The 22,131-nt window shown below is 41.6% G+C and overlaps 3 protein-coding genes and 1 long non-coding RNA gene across 6 annotated transcripts in view; 2 read left to right on the plus strand and 2 right to left on the minus strand.

Moving 5' to 3' along the window:
* The window catches only part of LOC123482798 (mitochondrial dicarboxylate carrier-like), a 14,165-nt gene extending 13,070 nt beyond the window's left edge, over window positions 1–1,095 (minus strand). Inside the window, exon 1 of the mRNA XM_045211710.1 lies at window positions 606–1,095. Coding sequence (XP_045067645.1) covers window positions 606–695 — 90 coding nt within the window. The 5' untranslated portion in view covers window positions 696–1,095. The remainder of the gene's footprint in view (window positions 1–605) is intronic.
* Window positions 1–22,131, plus strand: part of LOC121534260 (zinc finger protein 501) — a 644,805-nt gene that overhangs the window by 101,959 nt on the left and 520,715 nt on the right. The window lies entirely within an intron of this gene.
* On the minus strand, window positions 12,143–13,955 carry LOC121554028 (claudin-9-like). Its single transcript, XM_045211711.1, has 2 exons — window positions 13,850–13,955; window positions 12,143–13,492 (listed from the first exon to the last, which is right to left on the minus strand). Exon 2 carries the CDS (start codon window positions 13,182–13,184, stop codon window positions 12,531–12,533), a length of 654 nt encoding a protein of 217 aa, XP_045067646.1. The 5' UTR covers window positions 13,185–13,492; window positions 13,850–13,955; the 3' UTR covers window positions 12,143–12,530.
* LOC121554029 lies at window positions 14,322–20,210 on the plus strand. Of its 2 annotated transcripts, none has more exons than XR_006657934.1 (4): window positions 14,322–15,446; window positions 15,637–15,708; window positions 16,185–16,325; window positions 17,782–20,210. It is a non-coding gene; the product is annotated as an uncharacterized LOC121554029 (long non-coding RNA). The 2 variants fall into 2 exon arrangements; XR_006657935.1 differs by having other exon boundaries at window positions 14,322–15,049.

Consider the following 22,131-nt stretch of genomic DNA (forward strand, 5'->3'; position numbering starts at 1 on the left):
CATGCTATACCGCACACAGGCCTACTGTAGGGATGGGATATGGCATTCTGTGTGTGCTATTCTTGACTTCGAGATGACCCTGGCCTGTACATGCTCAATGACAACAGTAGAGCATGTGGCTACTACTACTACTACTACTACTGTGAGTTATCTGTAATATGAGACAGCTATAGCGCTACAGTTCCACTAGGCCTAACCCCGTTTCCTTTGCACCTGAGCTGCGCAGTTAGCCGGTCAGTGAACCGGAGAGCTCGCGCTTAACGAGGCCAATCACTGCTACCCGTACCCCCGCCGGACACAGACCATACACACTCAGTGTCATGTGACTAGGCTAGACGAGAGCGAGAGGGAAAGAGAGAGAGAAAATGATTCTACAACTTTTCCTTTTCTGTCCTATTTTTCCGATCATCCGCAGTGCGCTGTGTTTAGTTTGGATAGAACCCAGTAGCCTGTTTACTATTTTATAACATTGGATCAAATCAGGCCAGATGTTGTCCCCAGCTTTCCAGGTAAACAGCTGGCTGACTAGCGGGCCTGCAGCCTCCGTAGGTTGGCTATAATCCTGCCAGGGAGGGGGGTTATATGGTTCTCTCTCCAGCACTTACCTTGATGAGGTCCAAAGGATGGGTGCAGCAGGCAGCCCCGCAGGAAGCGAGCCCCCCGAAATACCACCGCGACATCCGTTTATCGGTCATATTTCCCCCCTGTCTCTCTATAGTCCTACTGCTCTTCACTGTGTCCAATTCGATCCAGTCCAACAAAGCTGCGAGCCAGAGCCAAGCTTCCTATCCACCTCGACACGCAGGCAGGTCGGTGCAGCAGTCTGTGCTCTCTGGTCCGCTCTCTCCCTGACGGTCGAATGTAGGATAACCTCGTTAATCTTCAAAATTGCCAATGATTGCTGACGCCACCGTATGTGTGTAGGCAATTTTACAGAACGCGTGATAGGAAATGAATAGACAGAGAGAGAAGGGGAGTCGAAGTGAGTGGACGCGCAGCCAATTGCTACCCCGCGCCGAGGAGCTGCCTCCTCGTGCTCTAGCTAGCCAGACTCAAAGGTCGACAACTTATTTTCAGGTTGTTTTTGCAAACGTCAAAACTGAAAATGTCACCGGTTTCTCTAGGCTACGCTACAGAGAGGATGACTGTTGTCAAACCTCCCCCGTAGTTCTTAAAGACACAGTACACCCTCACGTACTCAGCTACCCAACCAGACACAGCGTATAAATACTATGTCGCTTTAAGGGAAACAAGTTCCAACGTTCTCCAACGAGGAAACTTTCTTTTTCAACCGAGTCAAGCGGCGGTACATTTTATCCGTGATAAAAATGTTTACCGGAATCCATTTGAAACTGGTTACAATTCCTCTATTCTGCTGTTATTGTTTCCCGCGCTCTCTTGCATTGAGCTGTTCGTGTTATTGCGCCACAGCTGCAGACAAACATCCACATTGACTGTAGCTAACGTTTAACCCATTTTTGAATGCAGTCGTCACTTGACGGCCTGTGGGCTAGCGCTAGCCTATACTTTATTTTTATTTATTTATTGAATTTAATTTTACTTTTATTTAACTAGGCAAGTCAGTTAAGAACAAATTCTTATTTACAATGACGGCCTACACCGGCCAAACCCGGACGTGTACTTGGAGCATATACAATCTAGGTTAGGCTATTTCATTTCTAAGAAGGTGTCGTAGTAAATATTAAAATGTTATAGCTTGGTCTGACTAAAATCTTGTGCATGACCCATTTTAATGTTAGGAGCTTGTTTTCAATCAATGCTGTTCCTATGCAAGAACAATGGACAGAGCCAATATCTTCTCAAGGACAACACCCACGCCACAGGCCACAATCTGGTTGCTCCCCACGAGACTTTCCTTTGAGAACATACACACATTCACACACACATCTCCATGCATACGCACACTCATCCTCATGCCTCACGAGTTACGCACACACACACACTGCACTTCTTTCTACTGGTCGGGTGCCTAGGGCAGAGGACTCTGCCGTGCACAAAATGGGGCTTCTACTCTGGACAGAGCAGACCCGCCTCCTACGCCTCCGGAACCAATCAAGGGACTAGAAGAAGGACCCCTTCCTTTGTGTTGCATTGTATAAAGTAATGCTGAAAACTCTGTTTTTGATCCCTTTTCAACTGTCTCCATAAGAGGCAACTGAAATGGGTCCATGCATGTAGCTTGAGCAGATACCAGCTATCTCTGTGTTTAATAAACTGCCTTTTGCTTAAACATATTCCTCTCCGTCTAGCGTCGTTGGTTCTGTACTTCCTCTCCTGTATGGTTTCACCAACAAAAATGGTAGCAGAGGATGGTTTTTAATTCGATCTAAAAGTTGGTGCGAGAGGAAAAGGCAAATCATCGATCTAAAAACAGACGGAAGAGTGACCTGAAAATCCTGGAGAAATCAACTATTCGTCTTGGCTCAGGAACCTGATCAGAGCGCGCTCTTCTAAAAAGGTATGCAGAGCCTGTTAAAACGAAATCTTGCATATTGTATTATAGACCAATACCAAATTATGATCAGTAGTACTGAGCGTGAGTATGAATACTTGTTAAATAATTTTCCATCCTAATGAATTAAGGCATACATGAGATATCTGGTACTGTGTTTTATACTAAGGAATTAAGGAATAAGGAATAAGGAATAAGGAATAAAGATAAACGTATCCAGAATGTGTCGAACTACGGATTGACACATTGGTGGATAAGATTTGACCCACAACTAGATTCCTAAAGGGACCCAGTTTGAACTGAGACCTTTTGCATAAATCATATTAGGGGAGGTCCTACCCTATAGGTTGCGAGGAGGTAGAAGTTTAACTGTGGCAGAGTTCTAGACATTAGGTGGGGGAGAATCACCGAAAATTGACCAGAGGTATTAAATTCCCGGGGATGCCAGTTATCTCTGTGATTTCACACTTAAAACGTTCCATATAAATGGTTGTGTGAAAGGTACAATTAAGCTGAGATTAAGTCTTTCCTAGTGATTGAGTTGTCTAAAGAAAATCCTTTGATAGGGATCCAGTTGCTTCTGTGACTTCACATAAGTATAAGGTTGTGTGAAGGGTGGCAGTTGAACTGAGACTATGTTTTAGGACGCTCTGGTAACCTACATTTTTTAAGGTATTGTATTCTAATTGGCAGTTTTGTTTTGCTGTGTTTATATTTTAACGTGTCTGTGTTTTTATGTATTATAACGTGTAATGGATGATGGGAAGTTATAGTGAGACTTATGAGACTGAACACCAAGCTGTGGATTTGAGTGAATTTGACCTAGGGTTTCAGGAACCGGGGACTGGGGAGACTGATATTGAAGTTGTGCACGATTCTAGAACAAGCGTGAGATAACTAAAGCGTGGTGTGTGCTGTGTGTGGAAATTACTGCATTGGTATAATGTGACTGGAATTCTTATTCTTATGATAATAATTGCATTACAAATTATATAAATTAGCCTCTTTATATGCGAGGGTGTCATACATGAGATAAGTCTGTATTTGATACCGATAATACATCCAAGATAGAGAAAGCAAGATGGCAGGACCAAACATAACCATACCCAAATTCAATGAATACTTAGAACAACGAATGACAGGAGAGTAATGCCAGGTCCACCAAGGGAGGGAGGTCATATGCCCGCCCTTGATGTACAACAGATAGAAATGACTGATTATGTGTAGAAATTGACAGCATTTTCTGCAGCACTCTCTTCTCAGGCGCAGAAGGCCCAAAAGGGGAGCTGTCGGGAAGTACGCTGCCGCTGAAGGTAAACGTGGGAGACTGGGTGAGGGTTAAAGTCCACAAGAGAAAGTGGCTGGAACCCAGGTGGACTGGACCGTACGAAGTGAAGGAGGTTACTTCACACTCAGTCCAGGTCAGAGGTAAATCAGGCGCACCCTGGCACCATCTAACACACTGTACTCCAGCCCCCACTCCTTCCAGACCATTGTCTGAAGTAAGAGCTGATTTGAGCAGCGAGAACCAATCCTGACAACACAATGAAGAAACCCTAATGGGAACAACAATCTCACTCAGGGTGAAGAAGAACTTTTCCCCCTGGGAGAGATTGGGAGTGTCTGAATGTTTGTATGTATGTTTTCTGATAGGAATTGGACTCCTGCTGGGCACTCCTTATGAGGGGTTGTTGTGTGAAGCTATTTTGAATTACTTTAAATTTACTTGTAATATAGAAGAGGTGGCTAAGGGATTTTTAACAGTACCAACCATGGGGGAAATCCTCACAAGAGGTCCCAGAATTTACTGGGGACGAGAAATGCTTGATGTAATTAAAATGGAATCCAGAGATAGAAGAAATCTCCATTATATAACGAGGTGGAGGGAGAGGTATGGTTTTGAGGGACGTCTGGGACCGCAGATAAACTCGAATCCATGCTTAAACAGATACATAAGGTGTGTAAAGGAGAAATAAGCAGTGAGAGAGAGAGAGAGTAGGAGGGGGCCAGTACCCACTGATAGCCTTACCTAATCTATTGGCGGGGAATGATAGGGGCCCCAGCAACCTTAGATGTATACAGTAATAATAATAATATGCCATTTAGCAGACAGGCCATGAACACAGAGGACGTGGCCAGAGCGGTAGAAAGAATGACCCACCCCATGACAGGAATAGTAAGGTTTGGGCTGCCGTTAGAGGGCAGTGGGTTTCAGGGGATGCCCAGAGGACACTTTTGCCATGGGCCGATTACGGAGAGTATGTTGGGAAAATAACTGAATTGTGTAATAGCCTCAGAGAGACATGCAATCCATCAGACAGGAGAGAGGAGAGAGAAGTCCATCCCCCAGCCTTGAGCGTGAGAAAGAGGAAGATAAGGCGTGACTAGTCCTTGAGGGAGAAATAGTAGACTCTAGTGGGGGGAAGACTAAGGAACCCTTTGATCCAAATTGTGAGGTGTTTGAATTGGCTACTATTGACTTAGCACTTCAACAGGAACAGAGAAACCTAATTTGGCATTGACAGTAATGGGTATGAAAATTTATTGGATGATGGGGTTTTGTGTTGAATTAGAGACAGTGAGACTATTAGTCAATACCTAGGAGAGAAGAGAGGTTACGGTAGCAAAGACAGACAAGAAGGAAATAGTAATAGTGGAGACAGGAGTGAGTGGAAGTGTTACAATTGTGACAAAACGGGACATTTTGCTAGAGAATGTGAGGAACCGTGTAGTTACTGCAAGGAAAGGGCACCAGTTAAGAAACTGTAGGCAGAAGGGGAAGAGAGAAATCAGGAGTCCTCATGACCTGGCTGTTTGGTTGTTGTTTTTAATTGGGGTTTTCAAATAGAAAACAACACACCTAGTATGATGTTTATAAAGCCTTGTTGTTTCAATTTTGGAGGGTTTTCAGCAGGTCAAGGGTGATAGGTCTTAGAGAAGCACACAGTGAATTTTATGGAGTTTTTTAGGTTTTGGCTGAGTTTGGGGTATATATGATTTCTTATGAGAATGAATGTCATGAGGACTTAATGAACACTTGGGATAACTAACATTTATGAAATATTTAGAATAATGGTAAATGTTTAGTATACTATGGGATTAAACAGTTCGTTAAATGATTTCAATGGCCTCTGAACTCTGTTTTAACATTCTGGTGTGATTTTAATCATCCACACTAGTAAATTCTAAAGGCATGAGAGGAGGACTTTAAGATAGTTTATTTTACTAAGTTGAGGGTAATTTATAGTACTGTGAAAATTGTGAAGAAGATTATAATTTGGTAATAATATATTTGATTTGAACCATAAATAACAGAAGAGAGAGTGGAGGAATGGCAATTGGATAATGAAATACCAATATTAACTAAAGTGATTGTTTAGGTAGGTGGTAATATTGACACATGGCCAAATCATGTGTCAAAGAGGGGGATGGTTGGATTAAATATTAAATATATACGAAGGAGAGGACAAAATACTTAAAAAACAAACAAACATGTATGATAGTTTATTAACCACAGCTGTATGTCAGAGGTTTTGTGCCCCACAGGTGAACTAAAGGAGAAGGTGACCCACTCTATCTAACCAGGAGACTGAATCAGGCCTGGCGGGAAGGGCCCTACCAAGTACTGCCTTTGCCAGCAGAATAGCTGAGAGATCCATCTGGGTCCATGTCACACACTGTAAAAGGCAAAACCAGCTACACCTGACGAACAAACACAGAGTTAGGAGAAAGATCCGATTACCACTAGGGCTCGGGGGTTGGCTCCTTAACGAAGATTCCCTTACCCTGTCTGATCATCCCTGTGTGAGTTCGATAGAAGGTAAAGCAATGGGTTGGCCTCTGGCATCTGACATGTTCTCAGGGCAAGGGTGGGGATTCACAGGTCTCCCGACGGTGGGTAGCTGTCTGATTGTGGGGGCCATATTCCTAGCACACACGGACCCTCCTGTTTCAGCCAGAAGTGGTAGTTAACCTAACACAAGTTGAAAAGGCATAGGAGACAGCTAGACGTAGGGAAAGGGGAAATTCTAGAGTAAACCTCTCTGAGGGAGGTAGTGAGACCGGGGCTGTGATAAAGATAGTGCAAAACTATAGACCTGGAGGAAGTAGTACAGGTGGAAACGGGGTATAGAAATCTTAACCTGTGGTTGGAATGGATTCAGTATATGGCAAAAACTATGTCTAAAGAGGACTGTTTTGCCTGTAGGACAGCCAAACCAGGGTTAACAACTACTCCGTTCCCCTTGACAGGCTTTAACTCTCTGTCAGGTTTTTCCTCCATGCAAGCCACCTGGGAATGTGGTGAAAGAGTCTTATGGTAACTTGCACTATCTGTTTCCCCCGATAACAAAGTCATCCCAACCTGGGTTGCCTCAGTTTGAAGTCAAAGGGGATTCTAATTGTTTTTCTAGGACTAGTAAGGATAGGATACAGGGTAGGGCCTTTTAGCTCCTGCTCCCACACATAGAATGTCACACCTAAAGAGACCATGATTAATCTCTCGTCTTTGTTGCAGCCAGAGGATTTTAGGAGCAAAAAACCAGACCCGTGCTGACATCTGATGGATGTGTGGTGATAACTGATTGTGAACTCACCTACATACGCAAACAATCAAACGTGTCAGAGACTGGTGAGTTGTCACATAGAAAGTAGGACCTCCTCCCGGGATCCTTTGATGAAAGGATATATATTGATGGGATCCACAATCAGATCGCAGCTGGGTTTGAATCAAGTATTTTCTGGTGGTCAACAATTAATAAAAATGTAGATTGGATAAATTATATTTAATATAACCAGCAAAATATTTATAAACCACACTCGTGATGCAATAAAGGGATTAGCTGAGCAGACAGTGGCAACTAGCTTAATGACATGGCAGAATAGAATAGCTTTAGATATGCTTTTGGCTGAGCGGGACGGGGTTTGTGTTCTGTTTGGATATATGTGCTGTACTTTCATCTCCAACAATATAGCACCGGACGGGCCCGTGACCAAAGCGCTTGAGTGACCATCACCACGCTGGCGAACGAACTGGTTAAGAACTCTGGTATTGATAGCTCCATAAACGGTTGGTTTGATAACATATTTGGTAAATGGAAAACTATTGTTGTGACTATTCTGGGTGAAGTTATGGCCTCTATGGGTATACTTGTTCTTTGTGGATGTTGCCTTATTTCCTGGCTGAGTGACTGGTTTGGTGAGTACTCTTCTATGGTGGTTACTGGATTTCTGACCCTAGTAATTGTGTTTTTGCTGTTAATGTGTTGTGCTGCTTGCATCGTCCCCTGTCTCAGGAGGTCAGTGGTAGGAGTGGTGCAGGCGTCGGGTATGATGCTGTTGTTACCGGCCCAGGATGATGCAGGTGACTCTGCTACTGACTCTGAGACCAAGCTGGATGATCCATGTTTTGCCTAGTAAAATACATACACGCATTTATTTTCAATTCTTGCTCATTTATTACCTTATGTTTTTACTAACCACTGTGATTGTTTATTCTTCCTGATGTGAAGGTAAAGGATTCCTGGGTGGCTGGTAGCCAACTCAGTACATGTTAGGTGTAGGGGAGGAATAGAGGGTTAAAATTATTATTTTTATTTTTTATTAACATTAAATGTTGTGATTTAATTTCCATATCCTGTTATTCTTAAGGGTGATTATACTCTGTTTAGAGTGACACCACAAAATTGTTGGGTTTTATTTTTTGGATCTGTATGTGATGAATAGCTTGGAAGGAATGCATTAATGAGGAGCACTGTACTGATATGGATTGTTTCACATAACAGGCTGATAAGAACACTCTCTCTTTGTTGTCTGTGAAACTGTCCTTGAACATGGGTACATGGAGTACAGTTTTTGGGGGCTCGTCCTTTTGGGTGCTGACTGTTGCACTATTAATAAAAACGTCGATAGAATTAACTACATACATTAATGTCCAGAAATTAGAAAACTGGACTCAACAAGGTTTTGAGGCTGTTCATGGACAACTAGCTGCAACTTCATTAATGGCTTTTCAGAATAGAATTGCTGTTGATATGTTGCTTGCTGAAAGAGGGGGTGTGTGTGCTATGTTCGGGAACAATGTTGTACTTTTATTCCTAATAATACTGCTGCAGATGGAAGCTTGACAATTGCTCTAGAAGGTTTGAGGACTCTTAATGGTAAAATGAAGAGCCACTCAGGGGTGGATACTTCAATGTGGGACTCTTGGATGAATGCGTTTGATAAATATAAAACGCTTGTTTCTTCTATACTTGTATCCATCTCTGTTTTTGCTGCAATTCTAGTGCTTTGTGGATGCTGTTGCATTCCATGCATACGGACGCTGACAACCAGGATTATAACCACCGCTATTGATCCAAATCCTGCAGATAACGGTCAGATGTTTCCTTTGCTTGCTATTGACGATGCTGACCAAGGATATCTGGATGATGAATAGCATTTAAGCTTTTGTCACGTCTCTTGTGAGACGTGAAGAGGGGGAATATAAAACTTTATCTTCTGATAAAGTTTTCCCTATTTTGCCAATTGCACTATTAGCTTGTGTCACGTCTCTTGTGAGACGTGAAGAGGGGGAATCAAAACTTTATCTTCTGATAAAGTTTTCCCTATTTTGCCAATTGCACTATTAGCTTGTGTCACGTCTCTTGTGAGACGTGAAGAGGGGGAATGTAAAACTTTATCTTCTGATAAAGTTTTCCCTATTTTGCCAATTACACTGTTAGCTTGTGTCACGTCTCAAGTTTTCCTTCTTTACTGTTACTTGGTCACGTCTCTGGGGAGACGTGAAGAGGGGGATTTGTCGTAGTAAATATTAAAATGTTATAGCTTGGTCTGACTAAAATCTTGTGCATGACCCATTTTAATGTTAGGAGCTTGTTTTCAATCAATGCTGTTCCTATGCAAGAACAATGGACAGAGCCAATATCTTCTCAAGGACAACACCCACGCCACAGGCCACAATCTGGTTGCTCCCCACGAGACTTTCCTTTGAGAACATACACACATTCACACACACATCTCCATGCATACGCACACTCATCCTCATGCCTCACGAGTTACGCACACACACACACTGCACTTCTTTCTACTGGTCGGGTGCCTAGGGCAGAGGACTCTGCCGTGCACAAAATGGGGCTTCTACTCTGGACAGAGCAGACCCGCCTCCTACGCCTCCGGAACCAATCAAGGGACTAGAAGAAGGACCCCTTCCTTTGTGTTGCATTGTATAAAGTAATGCTGAAAACTCTGTTTTTGATCCCTTTTCAACTGTCTCCATAAGAGGCAACTGAAATGGGTCCATGCATGTAGCTTGAGCAGATACCAGCTATCTCTGTGTTTAATAAACTGCCTTTTGCTTAAACATATTCCTCTCCGTCTAGCGTCGTTGGTTCTGTACTTCCTCTCCTGTATGGTTTCACCAACAAAGGCTACTAAAACAACACATAACCATGTACAAGTACAACTTCACATCTTATTTCAAACACTTCAACGTGTCAAAAAGCCACCGTTGTTCCAGAATGCCTCTATGGTATGCTGACCTCGCGCCAGTAGGAGATTGCCAGCTCGCCTCGCATTCCCCAGGACATATACTCTTTGGAACATTGTTAAAGAGTCACACAGAAGGCTCCGTGCCTTGTGTTTAAATATACACGTTCTATTAGTTGTTGTTGTGTGTGTGGCATAGAGGTGGTGGTGCAAGTTTACACAATATGTGTGTGTGCACGCTCCTGACTTGGTTAGAATCGCTTTGCACGCGCACTCAGAGAGATTCCAACCAAGTCAGGAGCGTGCACACACACAGCGCTGTAACATTCCTGTCTGGTGCAAAGAGAACTTTGGTCACGGTCCAAATTAACATGCTCGCCCTTACACACAGATACTTTTATTGAGGTCACACCATTGAATAGCCTAGCCCTATAGCTTTTGATAGGCTGGTCCAGGTTAATTTAACATTGCTTGATTGTGTCTCACCTTTTCAATCAAACATGTAATTTCCATGTCTTGTGCTCAACAGGGAGGCAAGTTAACTTGATGGTGTCTCTTTGCTTCCCTGAACCTAGAACAACTTGGAACAGCTCACTAAGGAATTTGACCCCTAAAATCCCCATGCTGTTTCTGTCACTATGGAGACGCTTGTCCAGTAGGGGTGCATCTCAATAGTCTGCCTTGGCTTCTTAACCTTTTCTGTCTCCTTTCCTTCATCTGTAGAGAACATGAGATAACTTGACAAATGCCCATTAGCCATCCTCCACATTGCTATCTGTGTGCTATCCTATCTTGTATTTTGAGATCAGCGCAAAGGCAAGCGGAGAGACAAGGAGAGGAAGCCACAAGACTATTGAAATACACTTTCTCTCTCTGCGTGAAAGATCACCTGGTTCCTGTGAAAAATACACCTCTACTGCCACCATGTGGATATATAGGGGAACTGCAGTTTGGTTTAGGCCTAGAGGTCTTCTCTGTAAATATTGACACAGAAAGTGTAAAAGCTAAATTCTCTTTGCCATTCTATGAGTTCATTGCAAATAGTAGTACCGCAAAATGGCCGTTGGTCATTTCTCAGATATACTACATTGGTAGTGGATGGGGTTAGTTTTTTAAAAGTGCTTTGAGACCCATAGGAAAGCACCAGCCCTTGAGACCTGGGTTTACATTAACATTTTCTTCATTTTTATATGCCATTTAGCAGACGCTTTTATCCAAAGCGACTTACAGTCATGCGTGCATACATTTTTGTGTATGGGTGGTCCCGGGGATCGAACCCACTACCTTGGCGTTACAAGCGCCGTGCTCTACCAGCTGAGCTACAGAGGACCACATCATAGTTGACGTGTACCTATAATGAAAATTACAGGTTCAAACACTATTTGAAATCATTGACTGAGCTCGCCTGTTGCAATGGAACCAATATAAAAGTCGTAAAAGTGCAAACCCCACCCGCCTGGTACTCCAGGCAAGCTAAAGCAATCGCTAAATAGTATTTGAAAGATTTCAGATAGTATTTGAACCCAGGTCTGGAAAGCCCTGTAATAATGGAGTTCATTGTTGTTGTATGGAACCATCATAGAAATAGACTCTCTAGAAAGGGCTTGGAACCTCTATCCCTGCAACTTTCATTGACTTGAATGAGGAGGCCCCGGTCTATAGATTCTATTTCTATGATGTCATACGTGTTCACGTGACTGGGTCAGTATGGTGGAGGTGACTGGCATCCTGGCACATGTTATACAGATGGTCTTTGTCTGCGTCCTGTACGCTGCCTTTGTGCTACTGTATAACCACTCTGTATGCAACACACAAAACACAAACACACACACACAAACACTGCCTACGTGTGGGCTCTCCAGAACATACACTCACACGCACACACACACAGAGAGAGAGAGAGAGTGGGCAGTGTGGAATCTGAGTGATGCCAGTTATGTCACATTAATAAACATTTAGTTATTAACACATCCCACAATGCATTTCACCTCCCACACTGACACAAGTGCATCACACATTGTCCTACTCTGGCAAAAAACGTGTAAATATATGAGTGCAGTAGCTAAAACAAACAACTTGTAAATATATGAGTGCAGTAGCTAAAATAAACAACGTGTAAATATATGAGTGCAGTAGCTAAAATAAACAACTTGTAAATATATGAGTACAGTAGATAAAACAAACAACTTGTGAAATACTTTATTATTTAATGTATAAATTACACTCACCAAGAAGAAGTTAACACAGAAAACTCAAATCACAGTAAAAACAACTAGAAGATGATGTCATAACATAATAACAAAGCTGGCTACATGTGGCCTTCAGAAATTGAGAATAATCATGCACATTTTCTTAAACGTAATCATACGCATTTTCTTATTTACATTTTGACCTGTCTCTCCTTCACTGAGAGTTTAGTGATGGGGTTGTATTCATTAGGGCATAATGTAGCAAAATGTTTTACAATGGACAACGAAAATGAGCATTACACATTGGACACGTTCAGGTAGTCCCTCCCTGTTTCAGTCCGTTTTCTCCCAATTTAACGAACACAACCCTGGTGTGGCAGGTTTCAGACGTACTCCTTCTCCTCTACCACCACAGGCAGTGGGTTACTCCTCCCACCTCCCCCAAAAGTCGGCGTTGCCCTAACCCCTGGAGGGGAGGAGCCTGCATTCAGCAGAGCCCCTCCCACCAGCAGCAGAACTCCTGCACCCCAGCCTAGATACAAGGCGGGGCCTAACTCCCTCTTCAGCGGCGCGGCGACTTTTGGATCGTAAAAATCCCTGACCACGGCGTAGGCCGTCCAACAGATAGGTACCAGGTAGAGCAGCCCAGAGAAGAAGAACAGTACCCCAGCCACACGGGCTAGCCTAGCCTTGGAGGAGTACGCTCCTTCTCCTAGACACTTGGTGCACTTAGCCCCAGCCACGCCTAGCAGGAGGGCGAGGAGGCAGAGGAGGAGGGACAGCACGGAGAGGGTGCGGGACACCTGGGCGGAGATGGGGAGGGCCAGGGTGGAGTCGTAAGTCTTACACTGGATCTGCCCCGTACTCTGGGACAAACAGGTCATCCATAGCCCCTCCCATAGAACCTGGGCGATCACGATCTCCCCGCCCGCGAAGGCGGAGACTCGCCACAAGGGGGAGGCGCAGACGAGAGCCCCGCACACCCAGCCAATCACAGCCAATAGGAGACCAAGTAGCTGCAGGCCTGTGGACGCCATGGCGACGTGCAAAACTTCCACACAGTTCTGTTCAACTGGGCCTGGTGTGTTTTCCCTGGTTTTCACTAGATGATGAGTGTTGTCAAGATGGTTTCCAATCTCCTCTCTTCTCCAAAACAACGATAACAGGTGACAAAAGTTCCCCTTGATAAAGTGTTCTTGTACGCCCCCGGGAATGTTGCAGGAATGTTTCTGTCTCTTTCCTCTTGGTTGAATATGCGGTAGTTCTGTGTCTTATGGTAGAAACAGTGATGGTCAACAACTCCTCTTCCACATTCTCAGACGGGTTAACAGCAACAACAATATTCCTGCCAGGACATGGTGAAGAAATACACTGTAAGTACATTGTCCTCTCTGAACCTGTCTTTATGTTAATGTGTACACACATAATAACAATTCCCAACATATTAACATAATAACAATTCCCAACATATTAACATAATAACATGTCCCAACATATTAACATAATAACAATTCCCAACATGTTAACATGATAACATGTCCCAACATATTAACATATTAACTTAATAACTTGCGATAACATTTTATTATATAACATAATAACCAGTAACTTGTGACTTTTACACATTTCAGAAAGCAACAGAATGAAAACAGTCATTCTGAAATGATAAAACAGTTACAGAGATAACCATGATAATACTTACTTCTCCAAACCAAACCCCAGAGGACTCTGCTGCTCTGCACCATTGGACAGTATGAACAGTCCTGTCCTGTCCTGTGTAGTCTAACACTGTGTATTAGTAGAGGTCTGTTCTGTGTAGTCTAACACTGTGTATTATTAGAGGTCTGTGATGGTGTGTTCATTCCTCTGTCATACACACAGACTGGAGCACAGCTTAACACAGAGGAGTGGGAGGAGAGCAGCGCTCAGCTGGGCTGGCCACGATGTCACACACACACACACACACACGCACACACACACACACACACACACACACTAGCTAGCATGCAAACACACACACGTGCTTCACACAGCGGAGTGTAGGAGGGGAGCAGCACCCGGCTGGCCACTATGTCACACACACACACACACACACACACACACACACACACACACACACACACACATGCATAACAGATCAGCAACACAATGAGACGTTATGTCCCACAGACTGACAAGGCTTCTACAAGGGTCAAAGGTTTGTGTGTTTTCCATTAACTATATGAAACTATCAATCTCCATATGGTACTTCTCTGCATTACTGTCTGACTCAGTTAATGTCTTCCATCATGTATTTCAGCAGTTAAAGTGTTAACATTCTAGATTCAGTTAATGTCTTCCATCATGTATTTCAGCAGTTAAAGTGTTAACGTTCTAGATTTAGTTCATGTCTTCCATCATGTATTTCAGCAGTTAAAGTGTTAACGTTCTAGATTCAGTTCATGTCTTCCATCATGTATTTCAGCAGTTAAAGTGTTAACATTCTAGATTCAGTTCATGTCTTCCATCATATATTTCAGCAGTTAAAGTGTTAACATTCTAGATTCAGTTCATGTCTTCCATCATGTATTTCAGCAGTTAAAGTGTTAACATTCCATTGTTGCAGGAGCAGTAACAGATTTGAACCTTAGGTTTTATTGATGTTATCACGTCCCGGAAAAACCTTGATAACACCTTGGACTACTGTCTTGATAACACCTTGGACTACGGTCTTGCCATAGATCACCTGAAACAGCTACGTAAATTGTGAAAGTTAGTGTATTTAAACCGAGTTTATGGGAAATTTGACAAAGAAAAACAGAGATAGGAGAGCTGTATAACCTATTGCTTACAATTGATTTCCAAATGTATCTCTGATGAAAAAATAAGCTTAGGATCCGCGAGGCTCCCGTGTGTTGGCGAGGTAATGTTTAAACTCTAAAGTTTTTTAATTGTATTGTTAACCCCCAAAAAAGCTTTGTCGGATGTTTTAATAATTCTGAAGTGATTAAAAGTTCAGTTGAGTCCATATTCAACATATTGTCTAGATCCTGCTACTCTTAGGAGAAATCTGATGGCCTCAATTAAAATGAAAGTTAAAGATTAGCATCAGCTAATGAGATAGCATAAAATGGCGCCCATCTCAAATAATTTAAATGGATTATAGTGCCGAGTCATGAACATTGCTCTTCCTGTGTAGCGTATTGAAAATGTCTCATGTTTGATTTTGGGGTGATCTACTCTTGGGATGTGTATAGCCTACATGTGTTGATTCACCTGAGAGAGAGAAGGACTGGAGCACACAGCTATAGGAATATTAGGTGACTGTGTAGTTGACTTGCTTGCTGATTGCCACACACACACACACACACACACACACACACACACACACACACACACACACACACACACACACACACACACACACACACACACACACACAGAGAGAGAGAGAAACACCACAATTTGTGATTTGCTCTTTCAGCAATATTTCTTTCATAACTTCCTCAGTGTGGTGTGATAACATTACTTGTTGTGAGAGTCTCCTTAACCCCGGCAGAGCTGAAATGGAAGTGCGTCTGAGTAAGTTCTGAACTATTCTTGACTTCCTTACTTCGTAATACTAAACAATACTAACCATTGAGAAATCATAAAATATCCTATTGTAGTGCATGTAGACACTCACCTGTACTTTGCTGTTTATGTCAATAACCGTAGCAGCCATGGTCAGCTCAACACTTTATTGGTTGATTACAGTATAAAATTCAAATACACATTGATAAATATATTTATATATGTCTTCATTCTATTACTTTTAGATGTGTGTGTATGGTTGTGAATTGTTAGACACTACTGCACGGTTGAAGCTAGGAACACAAGCATTTCGCTACACCCCGCTATAACATCTGCTACATTTGTGTATGTGACCAATAACATTTGATTTGATTTGATTTGAAACATAATAATGAATCACTTATGAATAATTAAGCCATACTCCAATGTGGAGAATGGTACATAACAGAACAAAAGTCCAATGACTACATTTCCCACCTTATCAGCCAGTCCCACTAGGGAGAAGCCAGAGAAGTATCAGCGAAGGATTATGGGAGATATAGTCCAGAGCCAAATGCAGGAATACTACAAAAATGAACTGGTCAGAGCTGCACAGAGCGATCCTGTTTTCCAGAAACCTACAGTGGGTGAGTGACTCAACATAAAACAACATACTAAATTCTATATTGTCCACTGTATATCTGTTATATATGGTTTAGCGCTTTAAAGTTACAATAATACTTTTTTGGACGACCCGACCAAATTCACATAGAAATGTGAGTTATAGATCTGTCATTCTCATTGAAAGCAAGTCTAAGAAGTGGTAGATCTGTTCTATGTGTGCTATTTCTTTGCTTCCCATTCTTACGTTTTGTTTTTATGTCTTTTACATTTTTCGGTTTTGTACACCAGCTTCAAACAGCTGAAAATACAAACATTTTGGTTGTGGAAAATATATTTCACTGCAGTTTAGATGGTACAATGATTCTCAACACAACGACTGCTTGTTTTGTGACATAAACTGAAATTAGGCGAACTATTAGAATTTTAGAAACCAGGAAATGGCAGAGCGATTTCTGCATACTGCATCTTTAATAGTTTGGTTAGTATTTAGTCAGGGTAATCTGATCCTGGGACAACCATTAGGACCTGTATTAAAGCGATACTGTAGTTCCACCTACCTCTGTGAAAGGCTATGTGGGCATTTCTACCCCTTGATGGCACCTATCCTATCCTATCCAATCCTGTCAGGCCTTATTTATACGACCAAAACACAAAGCTGACCTCAGATCAGTGTCTAGGGGCTACATCATCTTTCTCCATCAATGGAAAAAGCTCCTTTTCAGTCTTTTAGTGAAAGCACTCCATCTAGTGGTGATTTGTGAAATACGTTGATTAATGATCTGTGCCATTTACTTAATTATACTTATTCACAATAGTAAAATACAGTACAGTACAATTCAATACAATACAGTACAGTGCAATACAGTACAGTACAATTCAATACAATACAGTATAGTGCAATACAGTACAATGCAATACAATACAGTATAGTGCAATACAGTACAGTACAATTCAATACAATACAATACAGTAAAATACAGTACAATACAATTCAATACAATACAATACAGTAAAATACAGTACAGTACAATGCAATACAATACAGTATAGTGCAATACAGTACAGTACAATTCAATACAATACAATACAGTAAAATACAGTACAATACAATTCAATACAATACAGTATAGTGCAATACAGTACAGTACAATTCAATAGAATACAATACAATACAGTAAAATACAGTACAATACAATTCAATACAATACAGTATAGTGCAATACAATACAGTACAATATAGTACAATACAATACAATACAGTAAAATACAGTACAATACAATTCAATACAATACAGTATAGTGCAATACAATACAGTACAATACAGTACAATATAGTACAATACAATACAATACAGTACAATACAATATAGTATTTAGGAGGTTATTTTTCACACACTTCCCTCAAAGAACATAGATCTATTCCACCTTGGTGACTGTTCTCCCCTGTGAGTAAAGAGGGGTGTGTCTTTCTCTTGGCAGTGCGGTCCAATGAGGTGGAGGAGAGGGAGCGCTACAGATTCCAGTGGAGGAAGGAGGACAGGCAAAGAATCGTCGGTGACAGATTGGAGCTCTTTGTCGCCATAGTGACGGGGTTGTTGATGGGGTTTCTGACAGGCAGTTTTGGGGGTGTTGTCATGGGAGGGTTGACGGGGGCAGTGATATGGTTTACAACAGGACTGGTCAGGAACTGGTGGAACCCCTGACTCACTAGGAGGCACCATGTGTAGGCTATGAATCTATTTTTTATAAAGACATTGGGAGGATAAAACTATTCTAATGTGTATAGATGGAAGGACTTTGGTGATGGATCATGTTCCTTGATGCAATAATCAAACTTTGGTTATTCAATATTTGGAAATTAATAAAAGCCCAATAAATAAATAAAATATACAGAGCTTATATTAATTATTTTAAAAGACAGATGAAACCCTAATATTCATCAGCAGTGCTAGCCTACTTCTGTTAAGTCAGTCCTGATATGGGTCTGAACCTGTTAGTTCAAGGGATTAAAAGAGAGATTCATCCAGCAATATCTTTCCCTGATTTCATCTGACCAAGTATTCAGATATTGTCTGACGAGAGTTACAAGCCAGGCCAATGAAAGGCCTTAATCCTACCCAAAATCCTTAAAAATAACAGCAACAAGAACTAACAACTATATCACCAGATACACATGATCAAATAATCATTTATGTAAACAAACACAGTGAGCCCACTAGAACCCAGGTCCAGCGGCTGTCAACCCATCACAGCCCGTATCCACAAAGCATCTCAGAGTAGGAGTACTGATCTAGGATCTGTCCATATAATCTTATTCATTATGATCTAAAAGTCTAAACTGATATTAGGTCAGCACTCCTACGGGCCCTGGTCACTACTAATCTCAACAATGTTGTTATTGTTGTCGGCTCAATCTGTCATGGAATCAGTAAACCTGCTCTCATATCTGTCATGGAATCAGTAAACCCTGCTCTCGTATCTGTCATGGAATCAGTAAACCCTGCTCTCATATCTGTCATGGAATCAGTAAACCCTGCTCTCATATCTGTCATGGAATCAGTAAACCCTGCTCTCATATCGGTCATGGAATCAGTAAACCCTGCTCTCATATCTGTCATGGAATCAGTAAACCCTGCACTCATATCTGTCATGGAATCAGTAAACCCTGCTCTCATATCTGTCATGGAATCAGTAAACCCTGCTCTCATATCTGTAATGGAATCAGTAAACCCTGCTCTCATATCGGTCATGGAATCAGTAAACCCTGCTCTCAATCTGTCATGGAATCAGTAAACCCTGCTCTCATATTTGTCATGGAATCAGTCAATCCTGCTCTCATATCTGTCATGGAATCAGTAAACCCTGCTCTCATATCTGTCATGGAATCAGTAAACCTTGCTCTCATATCTGTCATGGAATCAGTAAACCCTGCTCTCATATCTGTCATGGAATCAGTAAACCCTGCTCTCATATCTGTCATGGAATCAGTAAACCCTGCTCTCATATCTGTAATGGAATCAGTAAACCCTGCTCTCATATCGGTCATGGAATCAGTAAACCCTGCTCTCAATCTGTCATGGAATCAGTAAACCCTGCTCTCATATTTGTCATGGAATCAGTCAATCCTGCTCTCATATCTGTCATGGAATCAGTAAACCCTGCTCTCATATCTGTCATGGAATCAGTAAACCTTGCTCTCATATCTGTCATGGAATCAGTAAACCCTGCTCTCATATCTTTCATGGAATCAGTAAACCCTGCACTCATATCTGTCATGGAATCAGTAAACCCTGCTCTCATACTAACACAAATATATAATCTAGATTTCGTCCTTTAATTCATGATTGCTATTCTGCTGTTCTTACATTTAAGTCATTTAGCAGAAGCGCTTATCCAGAGTGAACCACAGGAACAATTAGGGTTAAGTGCCTTGCTCTAGGGCATTTCAACAGATGTTTCAGCTAGTTGGCTCAGGGATTCAAACCAGCGACCTCTCGGTTATTGGCCCAACATTCTTAACCGCTAGTCTACCTGCCTGGAAAGAGGCCTTCATTAAAGTATTAAAACTGACTGTATAAAATGTAATTGCATTTTACAGGCATGGCAGAGGATGTTGAAATTAAATGATGTATTACTTTCCCTTGGATTTCCAATAGCCTGTGATAAGTAGTGATGAAGCTTGTTCAGTTATAAGAGTTAAATGGTGCCTCCTGCTGTATATTGATGGGATTACATGATCTTTGAACCAGTCCCAAACCTTCCTTCTATTCAACTATTTTGCTTTCAAACTTTGTATCCACCAGTGTTATTTCAGGATGATTTCCACCATATTGTTAATTTATTTGAACACACACTGAAGACTATAATCATCTTTTTTTGTTTTTACTGTTTATGAAATCTCATTTACTATCTGCATGATGTTTAAGACAAATAAAACGTTGATGGAAACCATTATTTTGAGTTATTTACTCATGATATTGTAGGCATTTGCAAGGTGTAATCTTAGATTCAAATGATTTAAAAAAGTATTTACTCTGCCACGTTTTTGGTAAACAGCTGAGAAATGGGCCTGGAGAAATCTAACCGTCACAAATTCATAAACAGAGCTATGGGTGCAATGACTGACTATGACACAAAAATGTTTTGCTAATTTTTAACAAACAAGCTATAGTGTTTTTTCCAATTACTATTTTAACTACCTCATGGGGGAAAATTCAGACCAGAGTTATGCGTGCGTAAATGGAACTTCATTCCCTTGTTATGCACGTTTCTCTCTACGCGCATTCTGACTTTAAATTTAAGCATGGGTTAACGCATGTGCCAGCCATTTTGCAAGTATATCAAGAGTTTCTATTGGACAATTTCAAGTAGGTCCCTCCCCATTTTGTTCAGTTTGCCCCTGGTATTGGTTCAGGGTGGAGATCACATGATTGGAGGTGTGTCTACAGATGTGCTGTATTCTGACTTTGACTTCATCTCCTAATAATTCCACCACCTTTAGGCGAGAGGAAACCATGAACAAGGTAGAGCGAATCTGTCGGTTCCAATCAGAAAAACATTGACTTGCTTTTTTCCGATAGAAATAACACTAGTGCATGGAGATATTATCTGTATTATCTATATTATCTATGCACTGTAATGTATACATTGATAAGAACTATTGATAAGAGCTAGTAAGAAGTAAGAAGCAAATGTATACAGTCACTACTCAAGTCGCTCTGGATAAGAGCGTCTGCTAAATGACAAATATTGTAAACAATTTATTTTTTAAATGTAAGCAAGGTAAATGAGTAAGGCCTAATCTGTTTGGAGAAGGGGATTGTAAATACAAACAGCAATTGTTTTAGATGATTTTTCCTTCTGCTTGATGGAGACAAATGTGAATCAAACTGAACATTCTAGGCTATCAACAAGGGCCCCTTTCCCACAGTGAAGTATGGAATGCTGGGACCTTATGCGTCATTTTAATTGTATGGCCTTTTAACTTGCAGTGATGAAACTTGGAGATGCAAGCCACATAGGTAGGCTACTGCAGCCAGGAGCATGCCATCATGGAGACACTAACTGATAGTCTTCATATTTAGATGCAAGCCACATAGGTAGGCTACTGCAGCCACGTCATTTCAAGCAAAAACCGATTGGATTTGAAAAAAGTCATCAACGTAAGGGCATTTCGTAGTTTTTCACCCAACTTTTAACTTAAATCCAATGACATGGTGGCATTTGTTGTTAATTTCACGTTGAATTCACAGTTAGTTGACAACTCAACCAAATGTAAATCAAAACTAGACGTTGATCTGACGTACATGTGTGCCCAGTGGGTGATGGTGATGCATAGCATTGCACAATGATAGCTGTACCAAATGTAACTTTTGGGCACTCACAAAAGGTTTTAATTATGTAACTTTCTCTGTTTCCTACTATTTCCATCATCTTAAATACACTTATTATCACGATTCAGGATATGACCCAGATGCAGACACAGGAGGCGGATGGTTCAGTTCTTAAATAATTTATTATAACACGGGGAGCAGGCAAACGGTAGGTCAAGGACAGGCAAAGGTTCGTAACCAGATCAGAGTCTGACAGGTACAGGACGGCATGCAGGCTCAGGGTCAGGGCAGGCAGAATTGTCAAAACCAGAAAGACTAGAAAACAGAAACTAGAGGGACTGGAAACCGGGAAAACATGCTGGTAAGACTTGGCAAGACAAGACGAACTGGCAACAGACAAAAATAAAACAAAGGTATAAATACACATGGGATAATGGGGAAAATGCAAGACACCTGGTGGGGGGTGGAGACAAGTAAAAGACAGGTGAAACAGATC

Source organism: Coregonus clupeaformis, chromosome 38, assembly GCF_020615455.1.
Source record: "Coregonus clupeaformis isolate EN_2021a chromosome 38, ASM2061545v1, whole genome shotgun sequence".
NCBI lineage: Eukaryota > Metazoa > Chordata > Actinopteri > Salmoniformes > Salmonidae > Coregonus > Coregonus clupeaformis.